The sequence below is a fragment of the Zootoca vivipara genome, chromosome 1, assembly GCF_965207765.1.
Source record: "Zootoca vivipara chromosome 1, rZooViv2.hap1.1, whole genome shotgun sequence".
Lineage (NCBI taxonomy): Eukaryota > Metazoa > Chordata > Lepidosauria > Squamata > Lacertidae > Zootoca > Zootoca vivipara.
In genome coordinates this window covers 132,734,578-132,757,370 of record NC_142582.1, presented here as the reverse complement: position 1 = coordinate 132,757,370, position 22,793 = coordinate 132,734,578, and the positions used below count along the sequence as shown (strand labels likewise).

The 22,793-nt window shown below is 47.4% G+C and overlaps 1 protein-coding gene across 1 annotated transcript in view; it reads right to left on the bottom strand.

Annotated features, from left to right (window-relative positions):
• The window catches only part of MDGA2 (MAM domain containing glycosylphosphatidylinositol anchor 2), a 353,191-nt gene that overhangs the window by 23,188 nt on the left and 307,210 nt on the right, over positions 1–22,793 (bottom strand). Inside the window, exons 10-11 of the mRNA XM_060269123.2 lie at positions 21,299–21,447; positions 5,056–5,233 (exon numbers count right to left, since the gene is read on the bottom strand). Of these exons, the coding sequence (XP_060125106.1) occupies positions 5,056–5,233; positions 21,299–21,447 (327 nt within the window). The remainder of the gene's footprint in view (positions 1–5,055; positions 5,234–21,298; positions 21,448–22,793) is intronic.

Genomic DNA, 22,793 nt, shown 5'->3' with positions numbered 1-22,793 from the left:
AAAACCCTTTTGAAAGAATACTTTGATTCAGCTGCACTACCTTTATATTTGAAAATCCCCCCCCCCATTCCTTTCTCTAAGAATAATAACCAACAATTTGCTTCCTGTGTAATTTTCCACGGGAAAAACGTAGTCAATTATTCAAGATCGCCCTCTCCGTGTTTGCTAACACAATTCCTTCTCATTTGCTGAGGAACACATTTATTTTATTTTTTGGCATTCTCTTGACTCCAAATGAACCCAAATTGTGGGGGGAGGTGCTGAGCGACACTCGCTTTGTCGCCAAACGTTGTGGCTTTTAGGGAAGCTATCATTAATGGCGGACCTTGAATGGCGCAATATTCATATTGTTCTCAGTGCGGCGACCAGGGCGGAATGGGTGGGTCGGCAAACAAGGCTCACCCCCCCCCCTGTGATTGACAGGAGCACAGAAACAAACCCAACATGCTGGTTAGTTATTTGAATGTCAGGGACCAGCAGCAAAAAGAGAAGCTGGAAATATGGGGGGAGGGGGGAGAGCTGCAGCTCACAGTGATTCTTCTGCTGTCCCTTCTGAAACTTCTAGCGCTGGATGGATGGGAGAGGGTGGCGAAGCAGTGCGGGGTGGTGGATAGAGCGCTGGGCTACTACGACCCCAGAGAGACCAGGGTTCGAATCCCCCCTTGGCCATGCAGCTCACCGCAGGACTTTAAGCCAGTTACCACCTCTGAGACCAACTAACTTCACAGGTTTGTCGAGAGGAGAAAATGCCAAGCAATTTCCCCTAACTATGCAAATATATGCATTTCTGTGCACATTACTGGGCTGGAGAACTGCAGTGCAAAATTCAGAGAAGAGAAAATTTGGAAAGGGTGCCTCTGTTTCAGCTCGAAACAAAATAAAAAAGATTCCTTAGAGACCAACTAAGATTGCCGTTGCTATAAGCTTTCGTGTGCATGCACACTTCTTCAGATACCTGATGGACTTCCATTTCATGCGGCTCAATGTGGTGCCTTCCATAGTTCTAGTTACAGGTAGGTAGCTGTGTTGGTCTGCTGTAGTCGAAACAAAATAAAAATAAAAAAATCCTTCCAGTAGCACCTTAGAGACCAACTAAGTTTGTCATTGGTATGAGCTTTCGTGTGCATGCACACTTCTTCAGCTGTTTCAGCTGGCACATTATCTCAGAAAGTGCGAATTATGTAGATTTGCCTTTCAATGTGAAATTGACTGATTATCTCTCCCATCCCTAAGGTAGTGGAGCTGCCTCCCACACATTAGCAGGAGCAACTACCTCCTCCTAGAACAGGGGTCGGCAAGGTTTACTGGCCATGGGCCGGATCACTCCCATGAGTGAGATCGTCCATGGGCCAGACTGGCGCAGTGCGATGCTGGAAATCGTGTCTGTGCATGCCCAGACGCCGGAAATCGTGCCTGCGCAGAAGCGATTTCGGGTGTCTGGACATGTGCAGATGCAATTTCTGGTATCTTCCCGTGTGCAAACACCATTTCAAGCACCACTCGGTGAGTCCTCGCACCGTGCCACGTTGGTTTAGCGCAGCACACGGGGGACTAGCCAAGTGGGTGGCTCAGTTTGCGGGTGGCTCGTGGGCTGGTAAAATGGTTTTCGTGGGCTGCATCCGGCCCATGGGACGCACGTCGCCGACCCCTGTCCTAGAACATCCCTCCAGTGAATACCTGAATGCTTCTCCCCGCTATTCCTTATTTCTCAGTATAAAATCATAGAATAATTGAAATGTACAGTTGGAAGGAAACCTGAGGGCCATCTAGTCTAACCTCCTCAATGCAGGCATCTCATCTAAATGACTGCTTGAAAACCTGCAAGGAAGGAGAGTCCACCACCTCCTGAGGGAGACCATTCCACTGTCGCAGAGCTCTTCCTGATACTTCATCTGAATCTCCTTGTAACGTGATGTCATTGGTTCGAGTCCTGCCCTCCAGAGCAGGGGGCAACAAACTTGCTTCCATCTTCCATGTGACAGACCTTGAGATATTTGAAGATGGCTCTCATATCTCCTCTCAGTCTCCTCTGAAAACCATTGTCCAAACCATAAACCAGCTTTGGAATAAAAAGGGTGGCATGCAAGCAGATAAATAATAATTAGAATCTGGATGAAGTAATCCACTTATTCCTGCATATTTCCGGAGCAGCTTTGATTGTGTCCACGTTGAGTGTTTGGCGTTGTCATAGAGATAGCCTCAAGCGATACCTGGATAACAGGCTCATTTGCAGCAGTGAGTCAAGGGGAAGGAAGGCGATCTCGTAAACATTTACCGTGCGGGACTTCAAATGTAAAACAAGACGAATGCAGGAGTTAAGGAAGAATTTACAACCCGGGTGGTGGCATGACTATTGTTTTGTTCTCCCACCCACTCCTCTCTTTCCAGCCTGCAGCCAAAGAGCCATGAATCAGACTATTAATATTCTCAATAAACATCTAATTGCATGTGTGGCACTTTGCACAAGCCAAAACAACTCATTCTTTGAAAAAGATGTGTAAGGGGGAGGGCTTATAGAGAACCCCCCCCCCATCTGAAGCAGCCCGTCTCCCAGCAGTCATGAGAGCGAAGGGTCTGATGGAGGGAGTCAGGAAATGAAGAGGGAGTGCCAGGGCTCTGGCTACATCCAAGAGCCCCTGCTCCATAGGCAGGAAGAGAGGGAGGCGGAAAGAGAGGACAGGAATCGGTCAGACAGAAGACCTGTCCCCCCAATGCCGGAATTGAGGAGGAGGAGGAAAGGGAGGCGCTTCTCAGTTCCGAGGCTTTTATGTTGGTCCAGAACGTGGAGGGGGGCAGTGCCGGATTCTGATTCGGAATGAGGAGACATGGAATCAGCAGTTCGTTACACTGTAAATAATGTGCACCAATAAAAACGTCTGAAAGACAAGCATGTTGAAGGTCGTTACTCAAGAGTAGTCACTACAACCCTGACAGCATTCCTGCACTCTTTGAGACTACTTTTGAGCAAAAGGCATCATGAGTGCAGCAGAGGTGCCGGCCGCCAAGGCAGAGGCGGCAGCAGCTAGATTGGAACTGCAACAAATGGACTCGGCCAAGAGAGAACTACAGGAGGCGAAAAAAGACGCAGACGCAGCGCGCGAGGAAATCGGTAAAGGAAGGTCATTACTCAAGAGTAGTCACTACAACCCTGACAAGATGTGACCCTCCTTCTTTTTTTCACACAGGAGCACCAGGCAGGTATATACATACATGTGTGTGTTCCTGCAACAGAGATAATACTCAGGACATATTTTTTTTTATAAAAGGACTTCTTCACCCAGGGCATAGGTAAATTATTGAACTCGCTCCCAGAGGAGGCAGTGATAGCCACCAAACCTAGATGGTTTAAAAAGAACATTGGACAGGAGAGGAGACATTTGATGGCTGGCCTCTGCATCCAGGGTTGGACTTTTCACCGCAAGGCTTAGTTTCCAGACCCTGGATCATCTTGGCTGCCCTCCTATGCATGCAAATTCAACATTGCATAGCATCTTATCAGCTTGCCAGTATCCTTCTTAGATTGTGGCTCCCAGAACCATAGCTGCCAAGTTCCGGCCTGAGAAATAAGGGACTGGACCGGAAGTAGAAGACCGGAAGTAGCGCTGCCACCATTTTGGAACTGGGCGGAGCATGCTCGGAAGCTACTTTTGATGCTGCTTTGCTCTGTTCCAAAATGGGCGCCGCACCAGAAGTCGCGCTTCAGCCATTTTGGAACTGGGCAAAGCAGCATCAAAAGTCGCTTCTGAGCATGCTCCGCCCAGTTCCAAAATGGCCGCCGCGCCAGAATAAACCGGGAACAGTTGGAAACGGCTGGGAACAGTTGGAAAAACGGGGTTTCCCGGGGAATACGGGAGACTTGGCAGCTATGCCCAGAACTGGGCACAGGACTCCAGGTGGGGTCTGACCAGGGCCGTCTTTACCCAGGGGTGCAAGGGGTGCAAGGCACCCAGACGCCAAATTCTGGGGGGTGCCAGGTGCCCACCTCTGTAGCTGCCTAAGCTCTTAACTATCTACCTGTTATGAAATAATAAATAATTTTGATCAAGCTAGAAAAACAAGACACATATATACCCAGGTGTTACCAAAATGTATATCTACTGTTTCACTAAAGGACTTTTGACTTTGTGCACTCATTTACCAAAGACGTGCCACGCCAGCGGCGGCGCTTGTCAGACTTGGGGGTGCTGGGTGGATCTTTGCACCCTGGTGGCCCATACGCTAAAGACTCCCCTTGGTCTGACAAAGGCAGAAGAGAGCAGGTAGCTATGGGCCTAGGTAGCAGGCTTCACGGCATCTTGCTTCCTCTGCCGCCAGCTCCCTGCACCACCTCCTGCTCTTGGGACCTGATCCTGCCGGCACCCAAGACCTGCAAGCGTGATGGATCTGCTTGGCAGGCTGAGCCAAGGCCCAAGTGAGGGGTTTTGGCTTCCTCTCGTGCTATAAAAAGCAGCCCTTTTTATGATGATGTACTTACAATGTGGAAAATTCCCCCTTAAAAAACGAGGTAGAGGGAGATTGTAAACATTCAATTAACTGCCTTTGGTTACTGGCTGATAACAGTTTCATTCCTGGCATTTGGAGGGGGACATTTCAGCCGACAAAAGGTTTATGCTCTATTAATATGATTAATTGGCTTTAAAAGTGCTACTGGAATCTAATGTTCCATTACTGCGAGGCGAGACATCCTCCCGTCCTATTGCTGCAAAAGAAAAAGAAAAAGCCATTTGCTGAGGGAGGGATATTGTCTAAAGCTTTGAAGAGCCCCCACATTTTCTAGGCTCCTCAAATTAGGGACTCCATAGGATCACGCAGTTCTCCCTTCCTACAATGCAGTGCTTGCAAAGAAACCCCCTGCAATTTGCAGTGCGTACTTCCGGGGCTGTCTGGTTTTTTTTTTAGTTTGTCACTGATTTTATCTCTGGAATATTTTCTTTCCCCAATGGCTTCATTGTCTCGCCTTTCCCGAAAACTGCTTTGAGGTTTCGAGGGGTGATGGCTTACAATCTACAATTCTACGATTCTATGAAATTAATACGATAAAGCAAATCTTCTTACCGCTGTATTTGATCACGCGTATCGTTGAATCTCCATCTCCGAAGATGGTGACTGGGGTCAGGCGGACTTCGTAAGCCTCAGGCTTGATCAGCTCAGTCAGGTTGTAGGTGATCAATTCCCCCTTCTGGATCTTCAGGTTCACGGCAATTTCCTGCTCCCACCAGCGCTGCTGTCCGGCCTAGAAGGAAGAGGCGAGGAGGCTGCTGAGTTCCAGGTGCTCAAAACACGCAAGTGAGCAGCGCAAAACCCGACAAAACTTGAGAAAACCAGAAAGATGTTTATTTATGAAATATATTAGTTGCTACATTTTTTGGCCCAGAAACTCAAAACGATGTGCAGAACAACTTGGGGAAGAAAACTACATAACACCAGGAAAAATATATATTGTATGTTGAAACAGCCCGCCCACTCTAAAAGACTACAGATAGTTATAATTGAAAGGCATGGAGCTCTTGCAGCCCATCGGAAGCCGCATCTTGGTTTTCGAACATTTTTGGAAGTCGAACAGACTTCCGGAACACGTTACGTTTGAGAACTGAGGTACAACCGTAAATACAAAATGGACCCAGTCATAGAATCATAGAATCGTAGAGTTGGAAGGGACCTTAAGGGTCATCCAGTCCAACCCCCTGCAGTGCAGGAATCTCAGCTGAAGCACCCATGAGAGATGGCCATCTAACCTCTGCTTAGAAACCTCCAAGGAAGGAAAGTCCACCGCCTCCTGAGGGAGACCGTTCCCCTGTTGAACAGCTCTTTCGGTCCACTAGGATATTCTTCTATCCAACCTCTACTGAAATGAATGAGAGATGACAGGATAGCCATCTTCCAATATCTGAATGGCTGCCGCGTGGAAAATTGAGCAAGCTTTGTTTTCTCCTGCTCTGGAGGCTAGGACTCGAATCCATGGCTTCAAGTTACAATAAAGGAGATTCCGACTAAACATCAGGAAGGACTTTTCTGACGGTAAGAGCTGCTGAACAGTGGAACAGACTCCCTTGGAAGGTGGTAGACTTTCCTTTGTTGGAGGCTTTTAAACAGAGGTTGGGTGGCTACCTCCTGCCAGGGATTCTTCAGCTGTAATGGGTTCGACTGGATGACCCTTGAGGGTCCCTTCCAATTCTACAGCTCCATGACTCTATGCATGGGAGATGCAGAAAAGCGTATCAAACTATAACCTAAAATGTAAATATATTACCAGGGCCCGCTCCCCTCATTCGTCCACCATTTTTTGCTCCTGACATTTTTTTCTGACAGAAAGGAAAAGGGTTGAAGGCTCTCCTTCTGTTCCATATTCCCCTTGTGATTCCCCCCCCCAAACCTGAAACATATTTCCAATTACCAGCCTTACTGACAACGAAAAAAGGTTGCTTTTGAGCAGCCAGTTCTTCCTGCAAGTAATACTTGTCCTCAGGGCATGAAGGGGGTAAACCAGTCAATATTTATTGCCCCTCCCAAGGGCACCCGTCAGGTGACATCTTGGGGTTGTGGAAATGTTCCTTGTCAAGAGGTCTAGTGTGACAAGAAGATGGCTGCAATTTCTTATGGCAAACTTGGGAAACAAACAAACAGACAGACAGACCTAGTCAACCAACCTTTTTATTCCACATCTTTAATCTGCGCAAGGAATAAGTCAGACAGGGCAAAACAATCCACCCCATTTGTCAAGCGTGATCCGCAAGAACAAAAAGTGCATTGAGAATAAAAGGGCTGCCTGGAATGATTCCAGTGGTGCTGAGTCCTTTGGAAGGGCTCATCCGTGATTTAAGCAGAGATCCCCTTCTTTCTGATCTCCTAATTCACATCCCAAATCACTGAGTTCATTTTAAAAGGCAGAGCCAAGCACCAAACTGCTAGAAAGGTTCAGATAAAGTTTCAGATCCTGTAAGTGCACAAAGTATGTATTGATCAGCGAAATTGGCTCTGCTACAGGTGCCATGTAATAGCCATTCCACATTGGTAAGAACTCAATCATTGGAACTCCCCGCCTATTGATACCAAGCAGATTCCTTCACGGTGCTCTTTTTCCTCGCCTGCTAAAAACATGATTCTTCAGACAACCCTAAACAGATGCTTAGAAAACTGGTGTTAATTCTAAGCTGTTTAACTTTTTGTAACAGGTAGGTAGCCGTGTTGGTCTGAGTCGAAGCAAAATAAAAAAATTCCTTCAGTAGCACCTTAAAGACCAACTAAGTTTATATTTTGGAAGTGTGCATGCACACGAAAGCTCATACCAAAATATAAACTTAGTTGGTCTTTAAGGTGCTACTGAAGTAACTTTTTGTAAGTTTTTTTAAAATCATTTTTATTAATTTTCCAATAAAAACAGCCAATCAACACATACAGTGAGGGGGGAAAGTATTTGATCCCCTGCTAAATTTGCCCGTTCGCCCTCTGACGAAGAAATGACCAGTCCATAATTTTAATGGTAGGTTTACTGTAGCTGTGAGAGACAGAATAACAACAGGAAAACCCCCAGAAACCACGAAGACAAAAGTCAGAGTTCATCCTGAGTTCGAGTGTCTTCAAAGTCCATGACACCTTTGGTAAAGGCTGTTCTCCAACTGGAGCGCTCGCAGGCAGGTGTTTCCCAATTGTTGGTGTTTATACTACATTTTTAAAGATTTGCCTTGAGACAGTCTTTAAACCTCTTTTGTTGACCACCAGCATTACGCTTTCCATTTTTGAGTTTGGAATAGCCTAGTTGCTTTGGAAAACGATAATCAGGCACCCACACAACATGACCAGTCCAACGAAGTTGATGTTGAAGAATCATTGCTTCAACACTGGTGATCTTTGCTTCTTCCAGGACACTGGTATTAGTTCCCCTGTCTTCCCAAGTGATGTGTAATATTTTTTCAGAGACACAATTGGTGGAATTTTTCGAGGAGTCGGAGATGGCGTTTATAAGTGGTCCATGTTTCACAAGCATATAGTAAGGTTGGTAGTACAATAGCTTTGTAAACAAGCATTTTGGTTTCCCTGCGAATGTCCCAGTCCTCAAACAGTCTGGATGGCCATCTGCCTGGGATTCTTTTGCTGTGATTCTTGCATCGCAGAGGGTTGGAGTAGATTACTTTTGTGGTCCCTTACAGCTCTACGATTTCTATATATGTAGAGAGAAAACCCTATCAACCAGTTCAGAACAAAGTCTGGCTGGTGGATGCAATTGCCTTGTCTTCATAAACGGAGTCTTTTGAGTCTTCATAAATGGAGTCTTTTAACAAACCTTTGCCCAACCACAGTGTGTAGGCTTGATTTCATTTGACATCCTACGCTAGCCTTGTTGATGGGAACAAACCACTCAAAGTGCAAAGAAGCCAGTGCAGAGATGCCTCTTTAAACATTGCTGCTTCTCTGGGAAATTGCATGGGGAGACGGTTTGCTTGCAGAGAGACTTTCCATTTGACCCAAGAGGGAAATTGATGGGCTACTCTCCATTATTCATTAGGATGTAAGTGAGCAAATTTGTTTGCTTGTTTTGAGATCTTACAGCCGATTTTCAAGGCTGTTCTCTCACAGAGCTGCTTCCAATATGTAAAACGGCAATAGAGCCCTGAAGAATGGATCAAAAAAGCCATAAAAGCCCACTCTCTGTGCTTTCCAGAAGTGATTGAAGCCAATTCCGCCCCCCCCCAGCTTTCCCAGCTAGATGAGAAGGTCTTCACATCAGGAGTTCATTTGTTGTGAATTGCCTTGTGATATTTGGGTGAAGTGCGGTATACAAATTTAATAATGAACAAACAATTCAAATCAATAAATTTGGGGTTGTTTTAAAGCCGATTTTCGGTTAGGTTCCCCCCTACTGTTTTAAAAACAACTTTAGCTGCTTCATGATATGTCTGTTAAAAAAAAGTCTTGTGGCAAATATGTAAAAGGACATTCCTAAATTAATCAGTTTAATCATGAAAATTAAAACACGATTAAAAAGGTAGAGCTTGACAACAATGTCAGAGGAGCCCTCCTGGATCAGACCGGTGGCCCATCTTGTCCAGCCTCCTGTTCTCATGGAGGCCAACCAAATACCTGAGGCAAACTTGCAAGTAGGTTTGAGAACAGCAGCAATTCTCCCTTCCTGCGGTTTCCAGGCGCTGGTATCCAGAAGCATGGCTGCTTCCCAATGCAGAGGCAGAGCCGAGCCATCCTGACTTATAGCCACTGACAGCCCTCTCCTCCAAGTTTGTTGGAACCAAGAATCTTACGCACCCTTTTAGACTATAAACTGTAGTCCAAGAAAGGTAATGAGCACGTTAGTTTTTAAGATCCCGCAAGTCTCTTTGTTGCTTCCATTTCATTTGAGTGTATCAGCGGAATCAATAAGTTTGGCTCGGGGTGAAGGATGAAAGATGCCAGACTCAGCCCCAGTTAAAATGGGAAGGAGAGCGACCTGCAACAAAAGGCGGCATGGTATTTAATGATTCATATATTGCTTAGCTGCAACAGAGCAAAGTTGTGTCCCGACATGTAACCGCAGACTGCCTGGGACAGGAGAATAATTGGGCTATTATGCAAGATGACTTTAAAGGGGAGACAGCAATTTCAGAACGTGCTGAAAGTTTCCTTTGAACTCCCCCATTACTGGTATTGTTTTAATTTGTGGCCAAGATCATTATATATAAATGAAATAGAAAAGAAAATAATAAAAACAAATGCGGGGCAGGGGGGGGAAGGGGAGATAGCATAGCAAGCAAGCAAGCAAGCAAACACCCTACAGTATGGTGAATAAATTGAAAGAAAAAAAAAAATCATCATTTACATTGGAATTCCAGAAATGTAAAAATAGGGCCTACCTCTCCATTAATTTGTTTTCTTGATTGTGCTTCTCTCATAATTTTTTATCATTAAGGCAGTTTGCCAAATTTTTCTTAACCAATTAGACACGGTAAGGGGGAATATTTATTTTCCCATTTTCCCGCAAGACACTGTTTTGCTGCTGTTAGCAGTGTAGTAATAAGCTGCAAATCGGTATTAATGGCTTCATTTTATATTTTGAAGGGCAACCCAAATGGTCAGGGGGGGTGGAGGCAATGATGGCGTCCGATGGCTACTAGCCAAGCTGGCTATGCCCTGCCTCCCCAGGAGGCAGTTGCTGGAAATTGCTGGAGGGGAAAGGGCTCTTGTGCTTGGATCCTGCTCCCCTGGTTCCCATAGGCAACTGTTCAGCCCCTGTGAGAACAGCCAGAAGGTTCTTCTTATGCTCTTAGACCTTGTGCTACGTGTGACAAACCAGGTATAAATATTCCTTGCATTCTGCATGCAGCTCAGAGGACTTGGCGCTCATCCAGGCTTGTGTGTTGAGCACGCTGCTTTATGGAAGTGGGTTGTGGGCAACCGACAACCATCAGGAATCATAGAGTTGGAAGAGACCAATGACGCCTCAACACCTTCCACATGCATTGCAGCACCACATGGCAGGAGACAATCCCAAACAAAGATGTGCTCTCCCAAGCCCACGTTCCTGGCCTCTTCACACTCTTGTCTACGCTGGTTTGGTCACGTCCACACAACGGAAGATGGCAAGACGCCCAAGGACACACTCCATGTGGAACTGGCTTCAGGCACCAGGCCTGTTGGCAGAATAACTCTGTGCTACAAAGATGCTGCAAACATGGCATGATGTCTGGCAACATCAACCCCGCCGTGTGGGAATCCCTTGCAGACGACCGCAATGCCAGGAGACAGACAGTCAGCAGCCAGAGGAGGAAGGACCACTGGGAGGAGCGCCGAGAGAAGAAACTCCAAGGTGCATCTGCAGCAGCACAACTGGACGCCTTCATCTGCCCCAGCTGCAACAAAACATGTCTCTCCTGTATCAGTCTCTACAGCCACAGCAGGCACTGTAACTCTCCAACAGTCTGACTTCACCCACAAAAGCGCACTGTTCCATTCAGGGCAGTCTTTAGCATATGCGGCGCACAACTATCTCCCAGGCTGCTGCGGGAGGAGAGCAATCCCCACAGAGGCTTGTGAGGGAAGCTGCATGCCTCGTGTGAGCAGCATGCGTGCACCGGCTGGGCCTCTCGATGGCCCACCAATCCCAGGTGCTCAGGAGGGCGGAGCTGGCCGGCTGCCTCAGCCCCTGCAGAAGAGCCTGCGGTGCTCCGATGGGCTCTGCTGCTCCACTCAGCAGCGGCTGTCAGTTGGCCTGGCTCTTCAATCCCCGGGCTCCAAATCTCGGCCCTTGACTCTCGGCTTGGTACCCCTGAGAGCCCAGCGCCCAGGTGCCATGCACCCCTAGCACCTATGGGTAAGCCGGCCCTGGTTCCATTGTCTCCTGAGACAGACAGATGCCAAAACAACAAGTGGCTGAATAAAAAGAGAGATTTAAGGTGAATCTGTGCATTGCTTGCTTTTAGTGAGGTCTTTTGCCAGGTTGTGATGGTCACCCATACACGAGAGAGAGAGAGAGAGAGAGAGAGAGAGAGAGAGAGAGAGAGAGAGAGAGAGAGAGAAGCAGACAATGACAGGTCCTGTTCCCTTTCACTGGCTTCGTCTCCTCCTGCCGAGCTTGAGTGACAGCTCAATTTTTTCAGCTCCAAGGGATCTTGGTGATCGAAGCAGTTGCAGCCAGGAGGGGGGTGGTGCGGTAGGGAGGACAGCTCGCTCCGGAAACTTAAAGGTTTTCAACTTCCACAAGATTGTTATCCGTCAAAACCCTCTTGACATGTGTGTTTAGCACTCTCTCTGTCAGGGAACAGCGGCAGAATGACAAGAGGTGCTGTTTAAGGAATTCTGCCACAGAGCCGGGCGATTGATCTCCGGTGGAATCTGGGTCGTTTCTCACTCAGATCCAGACAAACATTTGTCTCGCTGGGAAATTAAACACACAAAAAAGCATCTGCATTCACGAGATGGCAGGGATGATTTCCCACTTCCAAGACTGCACTTCCAAGATGCACCAGTCAGTGAGACTCCATTGCTCCCGTCGGCTAACTCTCTTGCCATTTATTCCTTGTTATTCAACAAGAAGGAAAGAAGGATGAAGGAAAGAAAGAAAGGGTGGCAGGCAGGTGGTGAATCATCCATTCATCTGCGCAGGGAAGGACCGCTCCTGCTCCATCTGGCAAGTGATTGACACCCTTATCTGCCCTTTCAGGATCCTGGAAGTTGCCGATATCGCCTCCTGTGCCCTCCCATCAATCAAGATGTGATTGACGCGGCTTTGAATAGGCTCCTCCGCTTGCCATTTCTGGAGTCTGCTCGGAACCACTTCCGAGAAGGCTGGCGAAACTCTCTAGAAAACAGTAGGGCAAAAGAGCATGGGTGCTGGATCAGGCCAGTGGCCCGTCTGCAGCTGGAACCATCAACGCTTCTCAAGGCCACTGGGGGGGGGAGCAAGTGCTCTCGCACTCACATCCTGCTTGCTGGTTTCTCCTCGGGGCATCTGGTTGTGAGAACAGGAATGCTGGAGTGGATGGACTGCTTGCATGATTCTGGGATATTTTTATGGGCTTAGTTAGCCCAGCATCCTGCTCTCAGGATGCCCCATTGGGAATGATGATGATGATGATAAATTTATTATTTATACCCCGCCCATCTGGCTGGGTTTCCCCAGCCACTCTGGGCGGCTCTCAACAGAATATTAAAAAACATCATAAAAGATTTACATGCCACCCATCTGACTGGGTTCCCCCAGCCGCTCTGGCCAGCTCCCAACAAAATAGTAAAAGATCAAACATTAAAAACTTCCCTCAACAGGGCTGCCTTCAGATGTCTTCTAAAAGTCAGGTAGTTGCTTATTTCCTTGACATCTGGTGGGAGGGCGTTCCACAGGGTGGGCGCCACTACTGAGAACGTCCTCTGTCTGGTTTCCTGTAACCTCACATCTCACAGGGAGGGAACTGCCAGAAGGCCCTCGGCGCTGGACCTCAGTGTCCGGGCTGAATGATGGGGGTGGAGATGCTCCTTCAGGGATACTGGGCCGAGGCTGTTTAGGGCTTTCAAAGTCAGCACCAACACTTTGAATTGTGCTTGGAAACGTACTGGGAGCCAATGTAGGTCTTTCAGGACCAGTGTTATGTGGTCTCGGTGGCCGCTCCCAGTCACCAGTCTAGCTGCCGCATTCTGGATTTGTTGAAAGCCCATAAGCAGGACCTGAATGCATTTTGTCTCTCTGCTCTTACCACACATGTTCTATGTTTCTCTGGGCTCAAGGGATCTGCACTGCAGGGGGTCATCCCTAGATTAAAGCGGGTTGGGCTAGATGACCCTCTGGGTCCCTTCCTAACCTACAATTCTATGATTCCAGCCAAGATTTTGCACAAGAAGAAATGAAGAGCTCTGGATTTTTATTTTTTATTTTTGCTAAACCACAGGCATAGAGGATATTTTGTTTTTGTTTAGTGAAAAGCTTCATTTAAGTTTTAAAAACCCCATGTTGCTCTGCTCTAACAACACAAAACACCCCGAGCTCCTCAGAACTCCACAGGGCAGCATTTTTGACACCCTTACTTTGTAATGCCTATCGGAACGCCTCTAAGGCCCAGACCGGCGTGGAGTTCCAGTCTTTTAGAATGTGGGAAATGAAGAACTTTGTTTAAGCACAGATTGAAATGGTCCCTCTGTCACAGAGTGACTTGGAAAAAGATCAGAATTTTGTTTAGCCTGGAGCACAGAAGAACGAGAGGAGGTAGGATAGCTACGTTCAAATATCTGAAGCGCTGCCCCATGGAAGATTTCTTGATTTCTCCTGCTCCAGATGTTAGGAGCCAAACCAAAGAATTCAAATGACACGAAAGGAGGTCATTCAACATTAGGAGGCAGACTGAATTGTACAATAGTCACACAAGCCTGCAACCAGCTATCTGCTGTGCGTGTAAAAGGGGGGGGGGTGTAAACTCTGCTAAGTAAAAGGACTTGCTAGCGCAAGTTAGGAAGGATGTTAATAAACAATATATCCTCTCCTGCCACCCTGAACATTCCCACAAACACCAAGCATGGGACCAAACCCCAGAGTTAATTTGGATGATCCTTTCAGGTGCAAAAGATCCCTTTGGCCCGGAGCCCTGAAGCATCTATATAAGCACATGGAATGGTGGGAAGGGTCAGGGCTGCCAACCAAACCCAGAAACCCAGGTGCCAATTAACGGCGCAAACCGAGAAGACGAGGTGATGACCCCTGTCAGTAATCCACAGACTGCTGTCGCAAAATAGACTTTTGTGCTCAAGGGAATGAAATGGCCGTAGCAATAATAATAATAATAAAAATCAAAAGGAGGCAAGATGCTCAAAGGACAGGATGGTGACAGACTCTTAAACACCTTGATTGGCTCACCTTTTTTTCATCTGAGGGCCACTGTCACCCTGAGTCAACCTTCCAGGGGCCACAGACCTGGTGTCTTACTGGGCAGAGGTGGGAGGGTTGAGACTGTGTCACTCTTGGGAAAAAGGATCAAGGTTTCCAGGCCCTTGATAATTTGGGTCGCCCTCCTCTGTACACCTTCCAGCTATGATTCTAGGATGTGCCAATAGAGTTCTAGGCAAGCAGGGAGATGGACCAGGGCAACACACTTGGTCTCAAATCCAGAAGTGAATTTGGGGCAGGGCAACCCATTCTGACAAATCAGGTGGCAAGCTTATCCTGCCAGCCGTCCAGGCCAGGGCTGCTTCAGTGGGGCCTCCCCATGCATTGGTCATACAGCTGGGGGAGAACGATTTGGCATACGGGAATGCGGTCGACCTGAAATTGAAAATCTTTGAGGACTTTGAAAAGCTGCTGGTTTCTTTTCCTGGGATGACGCTGCTGTGGTCTTCTTTGTTGCAAAGGCGCATTTGGCGAGGCGGGCATTGCCCTAAGGCTTTGAACAGAGTGAGGAGGCTCTTGAATTCCTTTGGGGTACGCAGGGTGCTAGCACTGAATGGTCAGATAATTGCACGCCCAGATTTAAAATGCACTGAAGCAGCCCTTTTTCGCAATGACGGGGTACACCTTTCACCACAGGGTAACGACATATGGTTAGATGACATAATTAGGGTGTTGAAGCATTGGTTGCGGGTGTGAGGGTATTGGCGGCGCGCCTCAAGAGGCTCGTGTGGCGGTTAGGCATTGGAAATTTGCATAAAAGAAGAAGGGGGGCAGATTGCGTCATCCTCTGCCCAGAAATTGGAGAAGTAACTCTGTTCATAGAATCATAGAATCATAGAATCATAGAGTTGGAAGAGACCACAAGGGCCATCCAGTCCAACCCCCTGCCAAGCAGGAAACACCATCAAAGCATTCCTGACAGATGGCTGTCAAGCCTCTGCTTAAAGACCTCCAAAGAAGGAGACTCCACCACACTCCTTGGCAGCAAATTCCACTGCCAAACAGCTCTTACTGTCAGGAAGTTCTTCCTAATGTTTAGGTGGAATTTTCTTTCTTGTAGTTTGAATCCGTTGCTCCGTGTCCGCTTCTCTGGAGCAGCAGAAAACAACCTTTCTCCCTCCTCTATATGACATCCTTTTATATATTTGAACATGGTTATCATATCACCCCTTAACCTTCTCTTCTGTTAAAGGGGTTCCGGGGGCGGTAGCTTTGTCCTGGGCCTACGGAAGACAGGGCCTTATGGCACCCCCCAACGGTGGCCACAGGAGGTGTTCCAGTAGATGTACATCATTGGGCTCCTTTCTGGCGGTTAATTTCTCCCAGACTGTAACACACGGGTTACAGTCGGATATAGCCGGTTAGGTTCCAATGCCTAAGCCAATACCGCTCATCATTCGTAACCAATAAAGTTGTGGCCTTTTCACCCACTTAAATTTATTCACTGTGTCTCGTGTCTTATTTCACGTGGAGGGAGGGGCATTGCCACACAACCCATTCTGACAAATCAGATGCCGAGCCTAAGGGACATCGCAATCTACACAATCCCTTTTATGTCCTTGGGAGTTCTTCCAAAACAATTACCATGGAAGGAAATAATTACCTCCAAGGACGTGCTTTAGCCCCAGCAGAGAAATTATTTTTCTCCTGGCCCAGATTTTGAGCTCTATTTCATCCTGTCCTATTTTAGTGTTGGCCATCCATAAACCTCTTGCAAACAAGATCCGAAAACCTCTGTGGGTTTCGCTGCTTTAGAAGCGAGCTCTTCTCCCAGTTAACTTGGCCCTGGGTGGCATCTGGAATAAAACCCAAGTGTCAGATTGTGGATTAAGCACCCCCTCTCCAACAGGGTGGTTAATTTAAGAAATCAAGGCAAGGCAATCTAAACCTCTCAGTCGGAACACTCGACACCCGCTCTCCAAAATCAACTCTTTGCCAAAGATGGAAATGAGATGATGTTTTCTCCAACAAAAGTGTGTGGAGAGTTTGTCAAAAAAAAAAAGGTCTCAGCCATTTTTATTTTGCATAGGTTGAGAGCTCCTTTAGCACAGCAGCTGTGAGATGAAGAATCCCCCATTGATCGCTTTGTTTTTATTCCATTTTTCAGAGTGAGAAACCCTCCAGACGCAGCTCATGGCGATTTTAAAACTTAAAATGACAACAATAGTTGATACGCAATTAAAGATGAACTCACCGCCAGCATGTATGACAAAATCAACCAAGAAGCAAGCCAAACAAAAAAGTTTTGAAGGACTGCTTAAAGGCAGCTACTGTTAAGGACATTCTGCAGATGTGGAGCCAACACCAAGATGACCCTGACTTTGGCAACTGCCAGTCTGAAGGTGGAGCAGAAAGTAAGTCTGATTTCGGGGCTGAGCATCTTCCAGCATCGAAGGGGGTTGCTCTAGATGACCCTCAGGACCTCTTCCAGCTCTATAGTTCTAGGATTCTATATGGGTTCTTCAAGCAGTTCTTCAAATAGCTTGGTTCCAATGTGACCTAAATTGACAGATTCCTCATCTTTAGTGAGCAGGGCTTAAGCATCAGAAAGAAAAGGGTGGTGGACACTTTGGAACTCCCTGCCTCTTGATACCAGGCAGGCATCTCCACTGTGTTCTTTTCAGCACTTGCTAAAGCTATCCAGCCATTTCTGCCTCCTGTGGCAGGGAGTTCCATAGCTTGAATGAAGAGCTTTCTTTTACCTGCAATCCCAGGTAAACATGAATAAGGCTGTATACCTAAGTATGTCTACTCAGAGTTTAAATTGCATTGAGCTCAATGGGGTCAAGTCCTACAACAGCAGGCATAGGATTGAAGTGGCCCATAGCTGCCTTTCCTGGGGGCAAAAGGGGCCACCGGACCCATGAATGATTTTTTAAAGTGTTATGGTTGCAGATGAGGAAAGTCCCTTGAGCTGTTTTTCCCCCCTTTCCTTTTTAACATGTGGGTGAGAATTTGATCCGCCTTCAAGCCACCCCAGGAAGACTGGTGTGCCTAAAGATCAAACTGTATTATTTAACACTCATTCCCACTCCTTATCAGGTTCCATAACTGAGTCAAAGAGGGATATTCGCTTTGGCAAATGTGTTTGCATTGAGAGATTTCTTGAACATTATCGCTGGGCAGGCTAACTCTTAAGCAAATTCTCAGCCGGTGTCAACAGGGAAGAAGGCGTCTAATTATCACCCTGGCTCCAGGAGATATCGCGGCAATAATGAAGGAAGAGAGCGGAGTCTCCTTCTCTCTTCCTCAAACAAACACACACACGTGAAAATCCCCATTTGCAGTTGAGTCACATAACCAACGCAGTGAAGGCTCCCTAATGGGCACTTCTGGACATTTAAAAGATTGTGCCTATTTATTTGAAAGATGTCCTACCCACCCTTCACCATAAGGTTCCAAGGTGGGTGAGGACAATACCTTGATAGAACTGCGGAGCTGGAAGGGATCCCCAAAGGTCCTCTAGTCCAACCCCCTGCAATGCTGGAATCTCAACTAAAGCATCCATGGCAGGTGGCCATCCAAGCTCTGCTTAGAAACCTCCATTCCCCAGCCCAGCATTTTCCAAGGGAGACCACTCTGCTGTTGAACGGTTCTTGCCTAATATTTAGTGGGAATCTCCTCCCTTCCAGAGCAGGAGAAAACAAGCTTGCTCCATCTCCCATGTGACAGCCCTTTGGATCTTTGACAACGGAGAACATCTTGCCTCACAGCCCTCTCTTCTCCAGGCTAAAGGCAGTGTGCACATTGATGGATTTGCACTTAATGAATGAAATTAACCAAATGAACGCAAATCAATGAAAATGAATGTTCTTTGCACCCCTTCCTGGCCCAGTCACCATAATGTTAGGGGACGGTCCATAGATCAACTGATTTGAGCCTCTTCTGGTAGGGGCCATTACTCTCACCTGGAGTACTGTGTCCAGTTCTGGGCACCACAGTTCAAGAAGGATACTGACAAGCTGGAACGTGTCCAGAGGAGGGCAACCAAAATGGTCAAAGGCCTGGAAACGATGCCTTATGTGGAATGGCTTAGGGAGCTGGGTATGTTTAGCCTGGAGAAGAGAAGGTTAAGGGTTGATATGATAGCCATGTTCAAATATATAAAAGGATGTCATATGGAGGAGGGAGAAAGGTTGTTTTCTGCTGCTCCAGAGAAGCGGACATGGAGCAATGAATTCAAACTACAAGAAAGAAGATTCCACCTAAACATTAGGAAGAACTTCCTGACAGTAAGAGCTGTTTGGCAGTGGAATTTGCTACCAAGGAGTGTGGTGGAGTCTCCTTCTTTGGAGGTCTTTAAGCAGAGGCTTGACAGGCATATGTCAAGAATGCTTTGATGGTGTTTCCTGCTCGGCAGGGGGTTGGACTGGATGGCCCTTGTGGTCTCTTCCAACTCTATGATTCTATGATTCTAGGCCATTTGTGACCATTCACTTCTTCACACGGTGCAGAGGTAAACTGTGGAACTCCCTCCCACAGGAGGCAGAGATGACCACCGATTTGGATGGCTGTAAAAGAGGGTTCCTCACAGGCACCCACAGGTTGGCCACTGTGAGAACAGGATGCTGGACTGGAAGGGTCACAGGGCTGGTGCAGCAGGCTCCTCCTATTTTATTATGGAGCCTCCAGGCAGTCTATCTAGATTCTTAGGGTTATTTGGCCCCTGTGCGAACAGGATGCCAGACGACAAGCCTGATCCACCAGGATTCTTTGAATGTTCTTAAGTGTGAGCTGGCACAACCGTCTCCGACTTGCTTCTCCTCTTGGCACAGCCCCACCGTATCCATTTAGCGAGAAAGCAAATAGCGCGAGGCCCGAGCGGAGCTGTTCCAGAACGCTTTGAGCTTCCCTACCAAACGGCAAGCAGCTCAGATCCCGTCACTTTGCCTGAAACGTGCTCTTGCCGCGAGAGCCGAGGTGAGACAACTCCCCATCGCAGACATGTCAGCCCTTTCAAAAGCCGCTTATCTCCACGAGTGCTCTTTGATAATGCCTTGTAAGCTTTGCCCGGGGGCCCTGTGTCTCGAGCAGCCGATCCGGGGAGTGCCGAGCACGTCCCGCCATCTTGCCTTTTCTGAAGACAAACCCGCCTCGCAGGTGCCACTTGTGAGGACATAATGAATATCAAAGTGCTCGTGTAACTCCTCAGATGAAGGAGGACGCAATTATTGTTCCAGACCAACGCTGACAGGCGGATAAAAAAGCCAGCCTGTGCTTTGCATCATCTCATCCACAGGGAAAGTCAGGAACTAGTCAACGACGTCGAAAGAATTGGTCTTGGTTCTCTGCTCACCAGGATGTTGTCCTCGACCGAGACCAAAGGCTGCCCATGATCTTCTCACTTTGCCATTGGTTTATCCTTTGCTGATCTGGTGCCCTCCTGATGTTTGAGACCAAGTACAATAAAAAGTTGTGTAGCAGTGTAATGAACTCCCTCAGAAGGTGGGGGACTCTCCATCTCTGGAGGTATTTAAGCAGCGGTTGGGGGGCGGGCATCTGACAGCAATACCTCAAGGACTGCCTCTCCCCATATAAACCGACCTGGACCCTACAGTAATCATTTGAGACCCTTCATTGTGTGCAAACTAAGGCCCAGTTGAGCAGATCCAGCTCAATCTCCTTCTAAATCCGGCCCACAGATGGTCCAGGAATCAGCGTGTTTTTACATGAGTAGAATGAGTCCTTTTATTTAAAATGCATCTCTGGGTTATTTGTGGGGCCTCCCTGGTGTTTTTACATGAGTAAAAGGTGTGCTTTAATATAAAATGCATCTCTGGGTTATTTGTGGGGCATAGGAATTTATTCATTATTTTTTCCCCAAAAACTCTAGTTCGGCCCCCCACAAGGTCCGAGGTACAGTGGACTGGCCCCCTGCTGAAAAAGTTTGCTGACCCGTTATTCCATAGTGGGGTTATAAATGTGCAACTCCACATATGTCACATACCTGCCAGGGGGGACCTCATGCAACCTTTGACCTTTGCCCAAGTGATGTGACGAGGAGGGAGGGATGCCAACTTTCGCCAAAGTGGGGCAATTAAATTCCTAAAGACCATTCAGCTGTACATCACTTTCAGATCATTTTTAAAGTCCTCGTGAAAATGCACCAGCAGTTTAGCACTGATTCCTCCTCCTATACAGCTTTGTTTCTGTGGTTTCCCCCCAAATCTACCTATTTCTGAGAGCAAGCTTTTTCTATAAAATGATGGGTTTGGGTGTGTTATTTTCACTGAAATGGATATTTGTATGGACACTCTCCCCTAATAAATATGCAAGTCGTTTGGTCAGAAAACTGCAGCACAAGATTCAGGCACAACCAGTCCTCCAGCTTTGTAGCCAAAAGAGTCGCAATTATTTTACTGTACTTTTAGAAGACAACTGAAGGCAGCCCTGTTTAGGGAAGTTTTTAATGTTTGATGCTGTACTGTTTTTAATATGCAGTTGGAAGCCGCCCAGAGTGGCTGGGGAAACCCAGGCAGATGGGCGGGGTATAAATAATAAATTATTATTATTATTATTATTATTAATATGCTGGGCTCCATATACAGAGTTTTTTGCCCTTCCTGCCTTTCCCTCAACACCCTCAACAACAAGGGAAAAAACACAACGTGAAGCTCGTGCAGCAAATCGTGATGACACTGCAGGTGTCTGTCTCCGCTGCAAAACATCTCTCATTTTATTTTTTATTTTTTTTGTTGCTGAGATTCCTGCAACCCTCCAGCCTCAACCGGGATCGCGCCTTTCATCTTCCTGTTCAGCTCTGCGTCCTAGAGAGCTGCAAATTCATTTTGTACATCGAAAACCCTCTTTTGTACATCGCGCGTGGCACCCCCCCCAACTTCTAACTGACAGAGGCAAAAAGCGAGTTGAAACAGGAGACGAGATTGGAGCTGGGGGGAAGACACCTCGCCCTGCTTCGGAAGAAGCACCTGAGCCTCTCACCTGCCGGATGCCCAGGTGGTACGTGAGGATGCGGTCCACAGCGTCCGGGTTCATCTGAGTCCACTCGAGGCTGTAGGCGTAGACGCGGGCCCGATTCTGCCACAGCGGGTTGTAGGTGTCGTAGTAGAACTCCGGGGCATAGGCTTTGCCTGCAGGGAAGAGAGGGAGGAGGGTCAGGCGAGAGGAGGCGATGGCAAAGCAGCAAGAAAACAAACAGTGTGTGCACATCATGTTTCTATTCATGGGTAGGCAAACTAAGGCCCAGGGGCCAGATCTGGCCCAATCACCTTCTCAATCCGGCCCACGGACGGTCCGTTAATCGGCGTGTTTTTACATGAATAGAATGTGTCATTTTATTTAGAATGCATCTTTGCCCACAGGGCAGATCACAGCATAACAATAGAAACAAAAGAACACAAAAGACATAATAAAGAAAGGCTGCATTGCAGGGGGTTGGACCAGATGACCCTCAGGGTCCCTTCCAACTCTACAATCCTGATTTTTCCTCTTCCCTCCCCATCCTTGTTTCCTTTTGTGCTGTGTCATTTCAGACTGTAAGCTTGAGGGCAAGGACTGTGTTGCATTCCTTGACAAGTAAGCTGCTCTGGAAGTCTTTCTGAGCAAAGAGAGAGAGATAAGTGGCCTTTGAACAAATCAATGAACAATAAACGTTTGAACGAGTCCTTTATACACATCTGAGCACAGAGCAACATTGCCCTGCATTGTGAAATGTATCAATATTAGTGGAGTGTAGGATATTTTCTCCCACAGGAAATGGAACTCGTGGTGCCTTTTAGGTTGTGATCCCCCGAAAGGAGATGCTCTGGGGCGCTTGTCAGCCCAGACGGGAGAATTTCAGTTAAAATTCTGCTCACAAAGAACGTTCCATCTTCATGGCATTTGTTATTGACTGTGAGCTTGGCGCCTCCATAGAGCAGGGGAGGAAAGCGCAGGATCTCTCAAGTTCAAAGAGGTTTCGCTTGCCCTGTGAGCAGGAGGATCAATATGGAACAGAGATTGCGGTGCTGAACTCAAAGCAGCACAAAGTGTGAGTGTGTGTGTGAGAGAAGGAGTGAGAGACAGCTGGAAATGGTTCTTCAACATAGGAAAGTGCCTTATAATGAACTATCCCATTGGTCCATTTTGCTCAGTATATCCTGCACTGACTGGCAGCATCCCTCTAGGGGGTTGAGGGTTGGGGCAGGGGATGCTCTCAGCCCTACGAGGCGATGACACTGGGACTTTCGGCATTCAAATCAGATGTTCCTGCCATGGAGCTACGGCCTTCCTGGGCAGACAGGGACTCCAGAAACCCCGGCCACATCCCCAAGGCCTTAATGGATATGTTGTGTGTTCGTTTAGCACTCTCTGCGTGTTCCATAAATGCACACAGAGAGAGACAGGGAGACGGAGCGATTAGTCTGACAGGGTGCGGTGGAGGAAATGAACTGGGGAACGGTGCTCCGGCAGATGGTGGGGAAGCATTTCCTCTCCC